Source organism: Eriocheir sinensis, chromosome 18 (genome assembly GCF_024679095.1).
Source record: "Eriocheir sinensis breed Jianghai 21 chromosome 18, ASM2467909v1, whole genome shotgun sequence".
Lineage (NCBI taxonomy): Eukaryota > Metazoa > Arthropoda > Malacostraca > Decapoda > Varunidae > Eriocheir > Eriocheir sinensis.
The window spans coordinates 7425813-7444051 of NC_066526.1; the positions used below are offsets into that span (position 1 = coordinate 7425813).

Genomic DNA, 18239 nt, shown 5'->3' on the forward strand with positions numbered 1-18239 from the left:
GGGATATCCGTCTGCCCTGACAACCGCGACCGACACACTCACCTTCGCGCCCTGCAGCTTCTCGATGTTGTTGCTGTACCGCCCCACCCACACGTAAATGATGCCGCGCGTGTCCAGAATGTACACGTCCCCGTCATTCATCGCCTTCCACTCGATCTGCGGGGGAAACAGAGTCGTGTGAGAGGTTGTAGTTGTAAAAGTAGCTGGCTGTAGTAGTAGTAGTAGTAGTAGCATTATTATTATTATTATTATTATTTTCATTATTATTATTATTATTATTATTATTATTATTATTATTATTATTATTATTATTATTATTATTATTATTATTATCAATAGTAGTAGCAGTAGTAGTAGTAGTAGTAGTAGTAGTAGTAGTAGTAGTAGTAGTAGTAATAGTAGTAGTAGTAGTAGTAGTAGTAGTAGTAGTAGTAGTAATAATATTAGTGGTAGTAGTAGTAGTAGTAGAAGTAGTAGAAGTAGTAATAGTAGTAGTAGTAGTAGTAGTAGTAGTAGTAGTAGTAGTAGTAGTAGTAACCTAGACAATTAACGTCTAGGTAAAAATTGACTCCCTAATCTTCACTATACGGCGTCGATTGAGAGATTTTTCTTGGTCTTTACCGTTTGTAGCTCCCTGACCACCGTTGTTCTCTTGCCCTTGACGTGGTAGAGGGAAGGCTCGAAGTCGTCTGTCACCGCCCTAAAGCCGCTGGCCACACCCCCGCGAAGCAACCTGAGGCGAAGCGTGGAGATGAAGGAAGGAAGAACGGGTGCATGGAGCTGCTGACTTCAAGGAGATGGAAATAGGCAGCAGCGGCACGCACCTCAACAAGTGATGTGTTCGAGGAAAAAACGGGCGAATGAGCAACTAAACCCAAGGAGATCAAAATAAATGGCGGCGGAATGCATCTTACATAATAAGTGATGTGTTCGACTGAGGAATCACACACACATTTTCATTTCTTATCTTCTTTTTTTTCTTCTTCTTCTTCTTCTTCTTCTTCTTCTTCTTCTTCTTCTTATTATTATTATTATTATTATTATTATTATTAAAATCCATTAACCCCCAGAAAAGTAGTACCCATGAAGAAGTATACCACCCCAAGGTATTTTTTACGGTAAAGGAAGCAGCTCAAAGGTTAAAACAAATAAGGAAAACAAAAATGTCCGCCAGGCACCGCTCCTGCAAAGAAAATGGAACGAGAAGCCACAAAGAGAGGGTCAATTTCGGGAGAGAGGATCAATCTCGGAAAAGAAAAGGCCAGTTTCGGAGAAGAGAGGGTCAGTGTCGAAGAAGAGAGGGTCAGTTTCGGAGAAGAGACGGTCAGTTTCGGAGAAGAGAGGGTCAGTTTCGGAGAAGAGAGGGTCAGTGTCGAAGAAGAGAGGGTCAGTTTCGGAGAAGAGAGGGTCAGTTTCGGAGAAGAGAGGGTCAGTTTCGGAGAAGAGAGGGTCAGTTTCGGAGAAGAAAGGGGCAGTTTCGGAAAAGAGAGGGTCAGTTTCGGAGAAGAGAGTGCCAGTTTCGGAGAAGAGAGGGCCAGTTTCGGAGAAGAGAGGGCCAGTTTCGGAGAAGAGAGGGCCAGTTTCGGAGAAGAGAGGGCCAGTTTCGGAGAAGAGAGGGCCAGTTTCGGAGAAGAGAGGGTCAGTTTCGGAGAAGAGAGGGCCAGTTTCGGAGAAGAGAGGGTCAGTTTCGGAGAAGAGAGGGGCAGTTTCGGAGAAGGCAGGGCCAGTTTCGGAGAAGAGAGGGCCAGTTTCGGAGAAGAGAGGGCCAGTTTCGGAAAAGAGAGGGCCAGTTTCGGAGAAGAGAGGGTCAGTATCGGAGAAGAGAGGGCCAGCTTCGGAGGAGAGAGGGCCAGTTTCGGAGAAGAGAGGGTCAGTTTCGGAGAAGAAAGGGGCAAGTTTCGGAGAAGAGAGGGCCAGTTTCGGAGAAGAGAGGGTCAGTTTCGTAGAAGAGAGGGTCAGTATCGAAGAAGAGAGGGTCAGTTTCGGAGAAGAGAGGGTCAGTTTCGGAGAAGGGAGGGTCAGTGTCGGAGAAGAGAGGGTCAGTTTCGGAGAAGAGAGGGTCAGTGTCGGAGAAGAGAGAGTCAGTGTCGGAAAAGAGAGGGTCAGTTTCGGAGAAGAGAGGGTCAGTCTCGGAAGAGAGAGGGTCAGTTTCGGAGAAGAGAGGGCCAGTTTCGGAAAAGAGAGGGCCAGTTTCGGAGAAGAGAGGGTCAGTTTCGGAGAAGAGAGGGCCAGTTTCGGTGGAGAGAGGGCCAGTTTCGGAGAAGAGAGGGTCAGTGTCGAAGAAGAGAGGGTCAGTTTCGGAGAAGAGAGGGTCAGTTTCGGAGAAGGGAGGGTCAGTGTCGTAGAAGAGAGGGTCAGTCTCGGAGAAGAGAGGGTCAGTGTCGGAGAAGAGAGGGCCAGTTTCGGAAGAGAGAGGGTCAGTTTCGGAAGAGAGAGGGTCAGTTTCGGAAGAGAGAGGGCCAGTTTCGGAAGAGAGAAGGCCAGTTTCGGAAGAGAGAAGGCCAGTTTCGGAAGAGAGAGTGTCAGTTTCGGAAGAGAGAGGGTCAGTTTCGGAAGAGAGAGGGCCAGTTTCGGAAGAGAGAGGGCCAGTTTCGGAAAAGAGAGGGTCAGTTTCGGAAGAGAGAGGGTCAGTTTCGGAAGAGAGAAGGCCAGTTTCGGAAAAGAGAGAGTCAGTTTTGGAAAAGCGAGGGTCAGTTTCGGAAGAAAGAGGACCAGTTTCGGAAGAGAGAGGGACAGTTTCGGAAGAGAGAGGGTTAGTTTCGAAAGAGAGGGGGCCAGTTTCGGAAGAGAGAGGGTCAGTTTTGGAAGAGAGAGGACCAGTTTCGGAAGAGAGAGGTCCAGTTTCGGAAAAGAGAGGGACAGTTTCGGAAGAGAGAGGGCCAGTTTCGGAAGAGAGAGGGCCAGTTTCGGAAGAGAGAGGGCCAGTTTCGGAAGAGAGAGGGCCAGTTTCGGAAGAGAGAGGGCCAGTTTCGGAAGAGAGAGGGTCAGTTTCGAAAGAGAGAGGGCCAGTTTCGGAAGAGAGAGGGTCAGTCTCGGAAGAGAGAGAGCCAGTTTTGGAAGAGAAAGGGCCAGTTTCGGAAGAGAGGGGGTCAGTTTTGGAAGAGAGAGGCACAGTTTCAGAAGAGAGAGGGCCAGTTTCGGAGGAGAGAGGGCCAGTTTCAGAAGAGAGAGGGCCAGTTTCGGAAGAGAGAGGGCCAGTTTCGGAAGAGAGAGAGCCAGTTTCGGAAGAGAGAGGGCCAGTTTCGGAGGAGAGAGGGCCAGTTTCAGAAGAGAGAGGGTCTGTTTCAGAAGACAGAGAGACAGTTTTGAAAGAGAGAGGGCCATCTTCGGAAGAGAGAGGGCCAGTTTTGGAAGAGAGAGAGAGACAGTTTCGGAAGAGAGAGGGCCAGTTTCGGAAGAGAGAGGATCAGTTTCTGAAGAGAGAGGGTTAGTTTCGGAAGAGAGAGGGTCAGTTTCGGAAGAGAGAGGGTCAGTTTCGGAACAGAGAGGGCCAGTTTCGGAAGAGAGATGGTCAGTTTCGGAAGAGAGAGGGTCAGTTTCGGAGGAGAGAGGGTCAGTTTCGGAAGAGAGAGGGTCAGTTTCGGAAGAGAGAGGGTCAGTTTCGGAAGAGAGAGGGTCAGTTTCGGAAGAGAGAGGGTCAGTTTCGGAGGTGCGAGGATCAGTTTCGGAAGACAGAGGGTCAGTTTCGGAAGAGAGAGGGTCAGTTTCGGAAGAGAGAGGGTCAGTTTCGGAAGAAAGAGGGCCAGTTTCGGAAGAGAGAGAGGGTCAGTTTGGAAGAGAGAGGGTCAGTTTGGAGAGCGAGGTGCAGTTTCGGAAGAGAGAGGGTCAGTTTCGGAAGAGAGAGGGTCAGTTTCGGAAGAGAGAGGGCCAGTTTCGGAAGAGAGAGGGCCAGTTTCGGAAGAGAGAGGGCCAGTTTCGGAAGAGAGAGGGTCAGTTTCGGAAGAGAGAGGGCCAGTTTCGGAAGAGAGAGAGTCAGTTTCGGAAGAGAGAGGTTCAGTTTCGGAAGACAGAGGGTCAGTTTCGGAAGAGAGAGGGTCAGTTTCGGAGGTGCGAGGTTCAGTTTCGGAAGACAGAGGGTCAGTTTCGGAAGAGAGAGGGCCAGTTTCGGAAGAGAGAGAGTCAGTTTCGGAAGAGAGGGTCAGTTTCGGAATAGAGAAAGGGCCATTTTCGGAAGAGAGAGGGCCAGTTTCGGAAGAAGGAGTGCCAGTTTCGGAAAAGAGTGGGATCAGTTTCGGAATAGAGAGGGGCAGTTTCGGAAAAGAGAGGGCCAGTTTCGGAAAAGAGAGGGTCAGTTTCGGAAAAGAGAGGGTCAGCTTCGGAAGAGAGGGCCAGTTTCGGAAAAGAGACGGTCAGTTTCGGAAAAGAGAGGGGCAGTTTCGGAAAAGAGAGGGGCAGTTTCGGAAAAAAGAGGGTCAGTTTTGGAAGAGAGAGGGCCAGTTTCGGAAAAGAGAGGGTCAGTTTCGGAAGAGAAAGGGTCAGTTTTGGAAAAGAGAGGGGCAGTTTCGGAAAAGAGAGGGTTAGTGCTGGAGAAGAGAGTGTCAGTTTCGGAAGAGAGAGGGCCAGTTTCTGAAAAGAGAGAGCCAGTTTCGGAAGAGAAAGGGCCAGTTTTGGAAGAGAGAGGGTCAGTTTTGGAAGAGAGAGGGCCAGTTTCGGAGGAGAGAGGGTCAGTTTCGGAAGAGAGAGGGCCAGTTTCGGAAGAGAAAGGGGCAGTTTGGGAAGAGAGAGGGTCAGTTTCGGAAGAGAGAGGGTCAGTTTTGGAAGAGAGAGGGTCAGTTTCGGAAGAGAGAGGGTCAGTTTCGAAAGAGAAAGGGCCAGTTTCGGAAGAGAGAGGACCAGTTTCGGAAGAGATAGGGCGAATTTCGGAAGAGAGAGGGTCAGTTTCGGAAGAGAGAGGGCCAGTTTCGGAAGAGAGAGGCCCAGTTTCGAAAGAGAGAGGGCCAGTTTCGGAAGGGAGAGGGCCAATTTTGGGAGAGAGAGGGTCAGTTTATGAAGAGAGAGGGCCAATTTCGGAAGAGAGAGGGTCAGTTTCGGAAGAGAGAGGGCCAGTTTCGGAAGAGAGAGGGCCAGTTTCGGAAGAGAGAGGGACAGTATAGGAAGAGAGAGGCTTGCTTGGAAGAGAGGGCCAGTTTCGGAAGAGAGAGGGTCAGTTTCGGAAGAGAGAGGGCCAGTTTCGGAAGAGAGAGGGCCAGTTTCGGAAGAGAGAGGGCCAGTTTCGGAAGAGAGAGGGTCAGTTTCGGAAAAGAGAGGGTCAGTGTCGGAGAAGAGAGGGTCAGTGTCGGAGAAGAGAGGGTCAGTGTCGGAGAAGAGAGGGCCAGTTTTGGAAGAGAGAGGGTCAGTTTCGGAAAAGAGAGGGCCAGTTTCGGAAGAGAGAGGGTCAGTTTCAGAAAAGAGAGGGTCAATGTCGGAGAAGAGAGGGTCAGTGTCGGAGAAGAGAGGGTCAGTGTCGAAGAAGAGAGGATCAGTTTCGGAGAAGAGAGGGCCAGTTTCGGAGAGGAGAGGGTCAGTTTCGGAAAAGAGAGGGTCAGTGTCGGAGAAGAGAGGGTCAGTGTCGGAGAAAAGAGGGTCAGTTTCGGAGAAGAGAGGGTCAGTTTCGGAAAAGTGAGGGTCAGTGTCGAAGAAGAGAGGGTCAGTGTCGGACAAGAGAGGGTCAGTTTCGGAGAAGAGAGGGTCAGTGTCGGAGAGGAGAGGGTCAGTGACGGAGAAGAGAGGGTCAGCGTCGGAGAAGAGAGGGTCAGTTTCGGAAGAGAGTGGGCCAGTTTCGGAGAAGAGAGAGGACCAGTTTCGGAAGAGAGGGCCAGTTTTGGAAGAGAGCTTGTCAGTTTCGGAAGAGAGAGGGTCAGTTTCGGAAGAGAGAGGGTCAGTTTCGGAAGAGAGAGGGCCATTTTTGGAAGAGAGATTGCAAGTTTCGGAAGATAGAGGGTCAGTTTCGGAAGAGAGGGCCAGTTTCAGAAGAGGGAGGGGTCAGTTTCGGAAGAGAGAGGGCCAGTTTCGGAAGAGAGAGGGCCAGTTTCGGAAGAGAGAGGGCCAGTTTTGGAAGAGAGAGGGTCAGTTTCGGAAGAGAGAGAGCCAGTTTTGGAAGAGAAAGAACCAGTTTCGGAAGAGAGAGGGCCAGTTTCGGAAAACAGAGGGTCAGTTTCGGAAGATAGAGGGCCAGTTTCGGAAGAGAGAGGGTCAGTTTCGGAAGAGAGAGAGACAGTTTTGGAAGAGATAGGGCCAGTTTCGGAAGAAAGAGGGCCAGTTTCGGAAGAGAGAGGGCCAGTTTCGGAAGAGAGAGGGTCAGTTTCGGAAGAGAGAGGGTCAGTTTCGGAAGAGAGAGGGTCAGTTTCGGAAGAGAGAGGGTCAGTTTCGGAAGAGAGAGGGTCAGTTTCGGAAGAGAGAGGGTCAGTTTCGGAAGAGAGAGGGTCAGTTTCGGAAGAGAGAGGGTCAGTTTCGGAAGAGAGAGGGTCAGTTTCGGAAGAGAGAGGGTCAGTTTTGGAAAAGAGAGGGGCAGTTTCGGAAAAGAGAGGGTTGCTGGAAGAGAGAGGTCAGTTTCTGGAAGAGAGGGTCAGTTTCGGAAGAGAGAGGTCAGTTCGGAAGAGAGAGGGCAAGCTGGAAGAGAGGGTCAGTTTCGGAAGAGAGAGGGTCAGTTTCGGAAGAGAGAGGGTCAGTTTCGTAAGAGAGAGGGTCAGTTTCGGAAGAGAGAGGGCCAGTTTCGGAAGAGAGAGGGTCAGTTTCGGAAGAGAGAGGGTCAGTTTCGGAAGAGAGAGGGTCAGTTTCGGAAGAGAGAGGGTTAGTTTCGGAAGAGAGAGGATCAGTTTCGGAAGAGAGAGGGTCAGTTTCTGGAAGAGAGAGGTCAGTTTCTGGAAGAGAGAGGGTCAGTTTCTGGAAGAGAGGGTCAGTTTCGGAAGAGAGAGGTCAGTTTCGGAAGAGAGAGGTCAGTTTCGGAGAGAGGTCAGTTCGGAAGAGGTCTGGAAGAGAGGTCAGTTTCGGAAGAGAGAGGGTCAGTTTCGGAAGAGAGGGCCAGTTTCGGAAGAGAGAGGGGCAGTTTCGAAAGAGAGAGGGACAGTTTCGGAAGAGAGAGGGCCAGTTTCGGAAGAGAGGGCCAGTTTCGGAAGAGAGAGGGCCAGTTTCGGAAGAGAGAGGGCCAGTTTCGGAAGAGAGAGGGCCAGTTTAAGAAGAGAGAGGGTCATTTTCGGAAGAGAGAGGCCAAGTTTGGAAGAGAGAGGCCAGTTTGGAAGAGAGAGCCAGTTTCTGGAAGAGAGAGGCCAGTTTGGAAGAGAGAGGGTCAGTTTGGAAAAGAGAGGGCAGTTTCGGAAGAAAGAGTGCCAGTTTCGGAAAAGAGAGGGTCAGTTTCGGAAAAGAGAGGGTCAGTTTCGGAAAAGAGAGGGCCAGTTTCGGAAAAGAGAGGGTCAGTTTCGGAAAAGAGAGGGTCAGTTTCGGAAAAGAGAGGGCCAGTTTCGGAAAAGAGAGGGCCAGTTTCCTAAAAGAAAGGGTCAGTTCCGGAAGAGAGAAGGTCAGTTTCGGAAAAGAAAGGGCCAGTTTCGGAAAAGAGAGGGTCAGTTTCGGAAAAGAGAGGGCCAGTTTCGGAAAAGAGAGGGCCAGTTTCGGAAAAGAGAGGGTCAGCTTCGGAAGAGAAAGGGTCAGTTTCGGAAAAGAGAGGGCCAGTTTCGGAAAAGAGAGGGCCAGTTTTGGAAAAGAGAGGGCCAGTTTCGGAAAAAAGAGGGCCAGTTTCGGAAAAGAGAGGGTCAGTCTCGGGGAAGAGAGGGGCAGTTTCGGAAAAGAGAGGGGCAGTTTCGGAAAAGAGAGAGTCAGTTTCGGAAGGGAGAGGGCTAATTTCGGAAAAAGAGAGGGTCATTTTCGGAAAAGAGAGGGTCAGTTTTGGAAAAGAGAGGGGCATTTTCGGAAAAGAGAGGGTCAGTTTAAAAAAAGAGAGGGCCAGTTTCGGAAAAGAGAGGGCCAGTTTCGGAAGAGAGAGGGCCAGTTTCGGAAAAGAGAGGGCCAGTTTCGGAAGAGAGAGGGCCAGTTTCGGAAGAGAGAGGGCCAGTTTCGGAAGAGAGAGGGCCAGTTTCGGAAGAGAAAGGGGCAGTTTCGGAAGGGAGAGGGGCAGTTTTGGAAGAGAGGGCCAGTTTCGGAAGAGAGAGGGCCAGTTTCGGAAGAGAAAGGGCCTGTTTCGGAAGAGAGAGGGCCAGTTTCGGAAGAGAGAGGGGCAGTTTTGGAAGAGAAAGGGCCAGTTTCGGAAGAGAGAGGGCTAAGCTGGAGGAAGAGAGAGGGCCAGTTTCGGAAGAGAGAGGGGCAGTTTCGGAAGAGAGAGGGCCAGTTTCGGTAGAGAGAGGGCCAGTTTCGGAAAAGAGAGGGCCAGTTTCGGAAGAGAGAGGGACAGTTTCGGAAAAGAGAGAGCCAGTTTCGGAAGAGAGAGGGCCAGTTTCGGAAGAGAGAGGGACAGTTTCGGAAAAGAGAGGGCCAGTTTCGGAAGAGAGAGGGACAGTTTCGGAAAAGAGAGGGCCAGTTTCGGAAGAGAGAGGGACAGTTTCGGAAAAGAGAGGGCCAGTTTCGTAAGAGAGAGGGACAGTTTCGGAAGAGAGGGGGACAGTTTCCGAACAGAGAGGGACAGTTTCGGAAAAGAGAGGGACAGTTTCGAAAGAGAGAGGGACAGTTTCGGAAAAGAGAGGGCCAGTTTCGGAAAAGAGAGGGCCAGTTTCGGAAGAGAGAGGGACAGTTTCGGAAAAGAGAGGGCCAGTTTCGGAAAAGAGAGGGCCAGTTTCGGAGGAGAGAGGGACAGTTTCGGAAAAGAGAGGGCCAGTTTCGGAAAAGAGAGGGCCAGTTTCGGAAGAGAGAGGGACAGTTTCGGAAAAGAGAGGGCCAGTTTCGGAAAAGAGAGGGCGAGTTTTGGAAAAGAGAGTGTCAGTTTCGGAAGAGAGAGGGCCAGTTTCGGAAAGGCCATAATGTTTGATGAATTTAACACCCAAGACTATATAAGCATCCATGTAAAAGTTAACTCCTTACACTTAACCTTTAGACAATGGTACAAAACATGTTTATTAGACTTTTTAAACGTATTCTTTCACGACAAAAGAGGCTAGCCGAGGGCAAAAACAAAAGGGGGAAACAACCCAGCTCGTAAGACGCTGCTTCTATGAAATGAGTATAGTAGAACATGCCAAAAAGTTATCTTTCTAAATTAGAGTGTGTCGTGATACTCCCCTGTTGAAAGAGTTTAAGTCACATGAAAGAGGATATACAAAGGATGGATGTTCCAGAGATCACCAGGAAAAAGGATATAGAAAAAATAAGGTAAAGATACTGAGGTCACCAGGGAAAAGGATAGAAAATATAAGGTAAAGATACTGAGATCACCAGGGAAAGGGATGGAAAATATAAGGTAAAGATACTGAGGTCACCAGGGAAAGGGATAGAAAATATAAGGTAAAGATACTGAGGTCACCAGGGAAAGGGATAGAAAATTTAAGGTAAAGATATTAAGGTCACCAGGAAAAGGGATAGAAATTTTAAGGTAGACATACTAAGGTCACCAGGAAAAGGGATAGAAAATTTAAGGTAAAGATACTAAAGTCACCAGGAAAAGGGATAGAAAATTTAAAGTAAAGATACTAAGGTCACCAGGAAAAGGGATAGAAAATTTAAAGTAAAGATACTAAGGTCACCAGGAAAAGGGATAGAAAATTTAAAGTAAAGATACTGAGGTCGCCAGGAAAAGGGATGGGGAGAGAAAAGAGGTGAAGATACTGGTCAACTCTTGCATTAGTGGTTTGGACAGCATGGGGATGAAATCGGGTATACAGTCCTTTCAGAAAACCTCTCGCGGTACTTGCCTCAGGCCGTTCTTGAAGTAGGAGAGGAAGCGCTTGCTCTCGCTGCCCTCCACCTCCCTGTGCTGCACCGGGCCGCCCCCCATCATGTCGTCCAGTTCCACAGTCTTGATGGCCGCCACCCCCGCCTCGTCCGTGCTCGTCTCGCTGCCCAGCCAGAAGTGGATGTGGATGTCCAGCTTGCCGCGAGGTGGGTGTGGCTGGTGAAGGCACAACACAATATTTAGGAAGTCCATATTTCTAAGTTTCCTTTCGTGTTTGGCTGACACATTTTTCTTTAGCTTGTCAGATTTTCGGCGAATAAAACTTCTGAGACACAAATAGTCGAGTCGAGACACCAGGGGTTAGAGATTTGCACTTAACTGGTGTCTCGACTCGACTGTTTGTGTTTCAGAAGTTTTATTCGCCTAAAATCTGACAAGGTAAAGTCCATATTGGTAAACGTATCGGGCTCATATTACGACCATTTTCCAAGGCCACAGAGAAGATTAACCGGGTTTCCATGGGTGATTTTAGCGTCCATGGTGCAGAAGTCGTGTAAAACTATCATTTGGATCACGAAGCAGTCCATGGAAATCCCAGCAACTTCTAATCGAGGCTTTTCAAACAGGTGAACTGAGGCGCCGATACATTAAGGTCGGTATTATAATTAAGACTTTCGCTTCTCACATCAGCTATTTCTAAAGGTCAAAGAGGGGATCAGTCGGGTTCTAATGAGTATTTCTTTAGGTTCATTGTACAGACGAAGGATTAGACTACCACCAGGGTCATAAAACTACTCCTGGAAATGCCCCAAACTCCTACGAAAGCCCTGTCAAATATGTGAGCTTGGGCGACGAAATGTTTAGTACCTAACACGACCCTAAGAGTACTGGCCTTAGGTTGGTAGTCTCAAATTCTGCCGCCTCTCACTTCAACATTTTCCAAAGGCCGAAAAGGAGATTAGTCGGGCGGGGTCTCAAGGGTGTTTTTTTCCACGTTCAAAATACAAAAGCTTTGAGAAACTATCACCAGAGCCATAAAACTACTGCCCCCCTCCCCTCTCCATGGAAATGCCCACACCTACGTAAGTCTTGCCAAATAGGTGTGCTTGGGCGACGAAATGTTTAAGAATATGGTCCTTATGCACGTGTGTTATGAGGCACCGTGTATACTCGGGTGCAAGGCGATGGCATATAAATGAACCCCAAAGGATATGGATGTTCGACGAAGGAATGAATTAACCCCCTAGAAAAACAGTAATGTAGTAGTAGTAGTAATAGTAGTAGTAGTAGTAGTAGTAGTAGTAGTAGTAGTACGGCACACTTACGATGTCGTCCATGCCTGCCGGCTTGCCATACTCAGAGCCTGAGAGGACGAGGTAGGAGTCACCCTTGTAGAACTTGCCATAGTCCTCGCGCCTCAGGGCCACAAGCTCCAGGCTCTGCCGGGAGAAGAAGAAAAAAAATCATGCTATATTCGGTAATTCCAACGCACCAACTAGTCACCTTGTATACTCATGCGAAAGTCACTCTCATGTTAAACTCATCACTGATTAAGGAATGAATCTAAGCCCCGAAGAAAAAAGTGTTATCCATGCAAAAGTCGATCAACCAAATTTGATCACAAAATTTGATTCCAAGAAAATAATAGTCTGGAGGACTGATCTGAAGTATGTGCATTAATTATAAATAACTTTTTAGCTTAAGAAAGAGGACGCGTACCGTAAATTTCGCGTTAGTTAACCCTTACTTTTATCTAGCAACAATGTACGGTAAGTCTAGGCTCGCGGAAATGTAAACAGAACATGTAGGGTAAAAATTGGATTTGAGTGTTTTACAGAGCTTTCTAAAATAATAATAATAAAAAAAAAACGGACATGTCGACTCGCGGACCAACGGGAGGTGCAAACTGAGGTACAAAATTAACAGTTGTCAAAGTAAAGGTTGATGAGCATTTTAACAATTGCTCATTTTCAAACCTTGGCTCCAGATTTCATAGTTGTAATACGTATTTCTCGGGAACGGTGCGTGCGAATTGGCAAACATATCTACCGTCGCAAATATGAAAAAAAAGTGACTGACAAAGTGAGTGAAAGGCGTCAGTAAACGAACAAAGTTGGAAGAACGCAATGTTTAAAAGTCCCGCATTTATGCAGCAAAGGAAGCAGCTCAACGGCATAAAAACTGGATAAAAGTAAGACCGCTAAGCTGTCCCTCAAAAGAAAGTAGAATGCGTGTATAGAAGAGAAGCTCAATTTCGGAAGGAGTGGTGTCTTGATACTCCCCTCTTGAATGAATGCCATGTAAAAACAATCGAAACACTTTCCCTCACCACGGGGTATATATAAAAAAAATCATGAATAAACTACTTGAAATTCATTATAAGTGGCCTTTTTAGAAACGTAACCCTCGCGTAAAATCAAAGTTGCCTTTACAGAATCATTCAATAAGTAACTTCGTGAAATTTATACGCCACCTCTTCCGAAAGTTACCCCTCACGAAAACCCAAACGTTTCAACAGTACAGTGGGCCCGCATTCTCAAACGTTCTCACCCCTACACTAACTGTTTTCAAGAGTCACAAAGGAGATTAGTCAGGTTCTCCTTACTGTTTTTCACGTTCATGGTGCAGAAGCCTTGTCAAACTATCACTAAGCTCATAAAACTACCCATGAAAATACCCACAGCCTCTACGTTAGCCTTATCAAATTTGGGTGCGTAAGCTCCTAAAAGGTCTGAGAATGCGGGCCCAGAAGAGGATGAAGAAGTGAGAGCCTTGCCTCGACCCGCCAGATGATGAAGAAGGTGCTGTTCTTGGGGATGATGTTGAAGGCCGGGTCTTTCACCAGTTCACCCATCCTGCGGCACAAGAAGAGGGGGGTCAGGAAGGTGTGGTGGTGATATGTGTGGGGGCAGTAGTAGTAGTAGGAGTAGTAGTAGTAGTAGTAGTAGTAGTAGTAGTAGTAGAAACAATAATCATAATAACAGTAGTAATAATAATGAAAATAACAACAATAATATTAATAATAATAATAATAATAATAATAATAATAATAATAATAATAATAATAATAATAATAATAATAATAATAATAATAATAATAATAATAATAATAATAATAATAATAATAATAATAATAATAATAATAATAATAATAATAATAATAATAATAATAATAATAATAATAATAATAATAATAATAAAAAATAAAAATAAAATAGTAATAATAATAAAAAATTAGCAAGCAAAATTATGATAATGAACATTGATAATAGTATATTTGAGTAGTTGTAGTAGTAGTTAATATTATTATTATTATTATTATTATTATTATTATTATTATTATTATTATTATTATTATTATTATTATTATTATTATTAGTAGTAGTAGTAGTAGTAGTAGTAGTAGTAGTAGTAGTAGTACAGACTTAAAAGGGTGGTGGGACACTGTGAACACTGCCGGGCCTGAGATAGGATACATCCCTAACGCCACCAAGTCTGTCCTTATTGTCAAACCTGAACATTATGACCATGCCGCAGAAACTTTTAGAGGAAGTGGCGTCATTGTGACAAAAGACGGACAACGACATTTAGATGCAGTGATCGGGACAGAGGTATATAAGAAGGAGTACGTAGGAGACAAAGTAGCTGAATGGGTGAAGGAAATAGAAGCTTTGTCTGCCATTGCCAAGACTGAGCCACACGCTGCCTATTCAGCGTACACCCACGGCATCCAACATCGGTGGCGGTTCCTGATGCGCACCATCCCAGGCATCAGTCCACTCCTCCGACCACTAGAAAATGCCGTCAAGAATGTATTCTTGCCGGCGCTGGTGAAATCTCATGATTTAGGGAAGGAGGAGAGGGATATGTTAGCACTTCCCCCAAGACTGGGTGGGATGGGGATCACCAACCCTGAGAAGCTGGCTGATAAGGAGAACCAAAACTCCATCAGCCTTACCAGGTCACTCATCAACAGAATCATCGCTCAGGAGGCAGAGGGCGAGATAGATTAAGCAGAAATAAGAGATATTAAAAGAAAAATCTCAGAAGAAAGGCAACAGGACCAAAAAGACGAGCGAGACCGTCCTACACACCACCTGTCCACAGAAATAGGTAGAAAAATACACACAGCACAGGAGGCAGGCGCCTCTAACTGGCTAACGTCATTACCAATCAGAGCAAAGGGCTTCAGCCTCAACAAACAAGAATTTGTCGACGCCATTGCTCTGAGATATGGCTGGCCGATTGAGGGACTGCCTGATCTCTGTTCATGTGGATCACCAAATGATGTCACCCACACCATGACATGTAAAAAAGGAGGCTTCGTCTGTATTCGACACGATGAAGTGAGGGATCTGACAGCCAGCATGCTCGGGGAGGTATGCCAAGACGTCACTACCGAGCCGGCACTGCTTCCCCTGGACGGCGAACACCTTCGATACAGGACGGCCAATACCTCACAGGAGGCACGGGTTGATTGATGTAAGTGCCCGCGGATTCTGGGTGCGCGGACAGCGGGCATTCATCGACATCCGCATATTCGACCCGATGGCTGCCTGTCACCGTGAGCTGCCCCTGCAAGCCGCCCACCACAGGAACGAGGAAGAGAAGACAAGGGCATACGGTGAAAGAATCCAACATGTGGATTAGGGCAGCTTCACCCCCCTCGTCTACACCACATCCGGCGGGATGGGTCCCAGGGCCCAATGCTTCTACGCACGCCTCGCGGAACTAATCTCAGAAAAGAAGCATCAGCCAAGGAGCCACGTTGTCGCCTGGATGAGGTGTCGCCTCTCGTTCTCCCTGCTCAGGTCGGCCATCCTGTGTCTCAGGGGCACCAGACACTCTTTCCTAAAAGCCACCAACATCTCCAATATGGACTATGAAGCCACAGTGGTGGAGAGTGACATTAGGGTGGGTCGGGAGTGACTTGAGTAGAGAAGGAAAGGGGGATCTGGACGTAATAAATGATAGGTGATTTAGTTCTAGGTAGTATTAGTGATATGGTTGGATGCCACAGTCATTAGCGAACAGAGTTGGGGCTAATGACCTCCAAGTTATGGAGCCCTCCATGATTATGTGTCGGGAAAATAAACATGGGTGGAGGTATCATTTATGTAGTAGTAGTAGTAGTAGTAGTAGTAGTAGTAGTAGTAGTAGTAGTAGTAGTAGTAGTAGTAGTAGTAGTAGTAGTAGTAGTAGTAGTAGTAGTAGTAGTAGTAGTAGTAGTAGTAGTAGTAGAAGTAGAAGTAGCAGTAGTAGTAAACAACAACAACAACAACAACAACAAAACTAATAATAACACACGAAATAAAACTAACAGGACCCGTTACAAATCCACTCCACTCCAGGGGCGAATCGTTAAGTAGCGCGCCGGGACACTCCACTCACGCTGATAAGGTGGCCAAGTTACATGCCAGGGCGAGGAATGTGTGGCAGCCTTTCGATCTCATGTGTACAAGATTGTGTCACTCACTTTTCCTTTCCTCATCCTGACTCCCACACCTGTTTTACCTAATCGGTGGTGGTCGAGTGGTCAGCGTGCGGGCGTGGTGGGTCATGCATCACGGCAGCCATTATAAATAGAATTCGCCTGCACCACATACGCTCTGGGGCCGTCCAAAAGGCGGCCTACAAGTGGTAAATGCAGCAGCTAAAAAAATAATAAATAAATATAAAAATAAAAATCCTTCCTCATCCTGACTTTACCTATGTTATGACCTTACTATGTTATGACCTTACTTACTAATCTAATACCTATGTGCAAGATTGTGTCACCTGTCCTTTCATCACCCTGACCTTCACACTTTTTTTCAGCAGAGGAGTCAGCTCAAGGGCATAAAAAAAGGAAACAAATGTGAAAAAAAAGCCCGCTACTCACTGCTCCTAAAAAGAGTTAGAGGAGTGGCCGAAAAATAGGTCAATTTCGGGAGGAGAGGTGTCCCTGTTTTACTTCACCTGTCCAATCAATCACCTTTCCTTCCCTCGCCCTCACCTTCACACCTGTTACTTATGTGCGAGATTGTCACTTACCTTTCCTTTCATCATCCTCACCTTCACACCTGTTACTTATGTGCGAGATTGTGTCACTTACCTTTCCTTTCATCATCCTCACCTTCACACCTGTTTTACTTCACCTGTCCAATCAATCACCTTTCCTTCCTCCTCCACCTCCCACCCCCTCTCACCTATGTGCCAGATTGTGTCACTTACCTTCCTTTTCATCATCCTCACATTCACACCTGTTTTACTTCACCTGTCCAATCAATCACCTTTCCTTCCCTCGTCCTCACCTTCACGCCTCTCACCTATGTGCCAGATTGTGTCACTTACCTTTCCTTTCATCATCCTCACCTTCACACCTGTTTTACTTCACCTGTCCAATCAATCACCTTTCCTTCCCTCGTCCTCACCTTCACCCCTCTCACCTATGTGCCAGATTGTGTCACTTACCTTTCCTTCCATCATCCTCATCTTCACACCTGTTTTACTTCACCTGTCCAATCAATCACCTTTCCTTCCCTCGTCCTCACCTTCACACCTCTTACCTAACCACATGTTCAAATTATCTTTTCTTTCCTAACCCTGAGCGCCATTCAATCATAAACCTCAATCTCCTTTCTTCTTATCTATTTCCTAGCTTTTTTTAATCTGTCTATCATATTTTCTCATTAATATACCTGCGTTACTTAACTCTCCTTTTTCTTTCCTAAATCTGAGGCCAAATGAATCACTGACCTTAATTCCTTTCTTCTTATTTATTTCCTTATTTCATCCTTCTGTCTTATTTCCTCGTTCTCATACAAGTCTTGTACCTAACCCTCCTTTCCCTTTCCTAAATCTGAGCCCAAATGAATCACTGACCTTAATTCCTTTCTTCTTATCTATTTTATTATTTCATCTGTCTGTCTTATTTTTTCATTCTCATACACCTCTTTTACCTAACCCTCCTTTTACTTTCCTTATCCTGAGCTACGATGAATCATAAACCTCCTAATTTCGTTTCTCTTTATTTATTTATTTATTTATTCCGTCTATTAAATATTCTCATTCTCATACACCTTTAGGCCCATATTCTTCCTTTCGGCTCTCATAACAAATATTTCCAATGGTCATAAAGAGATTTAGTGTATTTTCACGTTCATGGTGTAGATACCTTATCAAATGATCACTGAGCTCAGAAAACTAACAATGGAAATACTGAAACAATCTATATAAAAGCCCGAAAATGTGAGAGATAATGGACCTTATTTTTTCCTCGCTAAGCTGTCAGTCGATTTATCTTGCTGACTTAAGCATTCCAATATGTTAGGCCACTCCTCTCCTAATCCATCACCTTCAGACAGTCTATCTTCTTCACTTCAGCATTCCTGCCAGCTAAGTAATTACTCTCTTAATCCCTTCCTTCAGTTTGTTTATCATCCAAACTTAGCATTCCACTCAAGTCAGCTTCCTCGAGGTTGGGCGTTCTGTATCGTCTCCGCCAGTTCTTCTCCCCCGCATAGATGCTTTTCCCCTAAACCTATTAACAGTGGTGTCCCGCAGGGCTCTGTCCTATCAAACACTCTCTTTCTGAAGTTCATTAATGATCTTCTTTCCAAAACGAACTGTCCTATCCATTCTTATGCCGATGACTCCACTCTGCATTACTCAACTTCTTTTAATAGAAGACCCACTCAACAGGAACTAAACGATTCCAGGCTGGAGGCTGCAGAACGCTTAGCCTCAGACCTTACTATTATTTCCGATTGGGGCAAGAAGAACCTGGTGTCCTTCAACGCCTCAAAAACACAGTTTCTCCACCTATCCACTCGACAAAATCTTCCAGATATCTATCCCCTATTCTTCAACAACACTCAGCTATCACCTTCTTCAACACTAAACATCCTCGGTCTATCCTTAACTCAAAATCTTAACTTGAAACTTCATATATCTTCTTTTACTAAATCAGCTTCCTCGAGGCTGGGAGTTCTGTACCGTCTCTGCCAGTTCTTCTCCCCCGCGCAGATGCTTTCCATTTATTGGGGCCTTGTCCGCCCTCGTATGCAGTATGCATCTCACGTGTGGGGGGGCTCCACTCATACAGCTCTCCTAGACATATTGGAATCTAAGGCTCTTCGTCTCATCAGCTCTCCTCCTCTTACTGATAGTCTTCTACCTCTTAAATTTCGCCGTCATGTTGCCTCTCTTTCTATCTTCTATCGATATTTTCATGCTGACTGCTCTTCTGAACTTGCTAACTGCATGCCTCCCCCCCTCCCGCGGCCCCGCTTCACACGACTTTCTACTCATGCTCATCCCTATACTGTCCAAACCCCTTATGCAAAAGTTAACCAACATCTCCATTCTTTCATCCCCTTCACTGGTAAACTCTGGAACAGCCTTCCTTCGTCTGTATTTCTTCCTGCCTCTGACTTGACCTCTTTAAGAAGAGTGTATCAAGACGCCT

General features: G+C 46.4%; 1 protein-coding gene across 2 annotated transcripts in view; it reads right to left on the reverse strand.

The window, feature by feature from the left end:
* LOC127000270 (villin-1-like) overlaps nt 1-18239 on the reverse strand; it is an 86393-nt gene that overhangs the window by 24190 nt on the left and 43964 nt on the right. For both annotated transcript variants that reach the window (XM_050863725.1, XM_050863726.1), the window contains 5 exons: nt 12567-12645; nt 11116-11229; nt 9810-10006; nt 622-733; nt 43-156 (listed from right to left, as the gene is read on the reverse strand). In XM_050863725.1, the coding sequence (XP_050719682.1) occupies nt 43-156; nt 622-733; nt 9810-10006; nt 11116-11229; nt 12567-12645 (616 nt within the window). The remainder of the gene's footprint in view (nt 1-42; nt 157-621; nt 734-9809; nt 10007-11115; nt 11230-12566; nt 12646-18239) is intronic.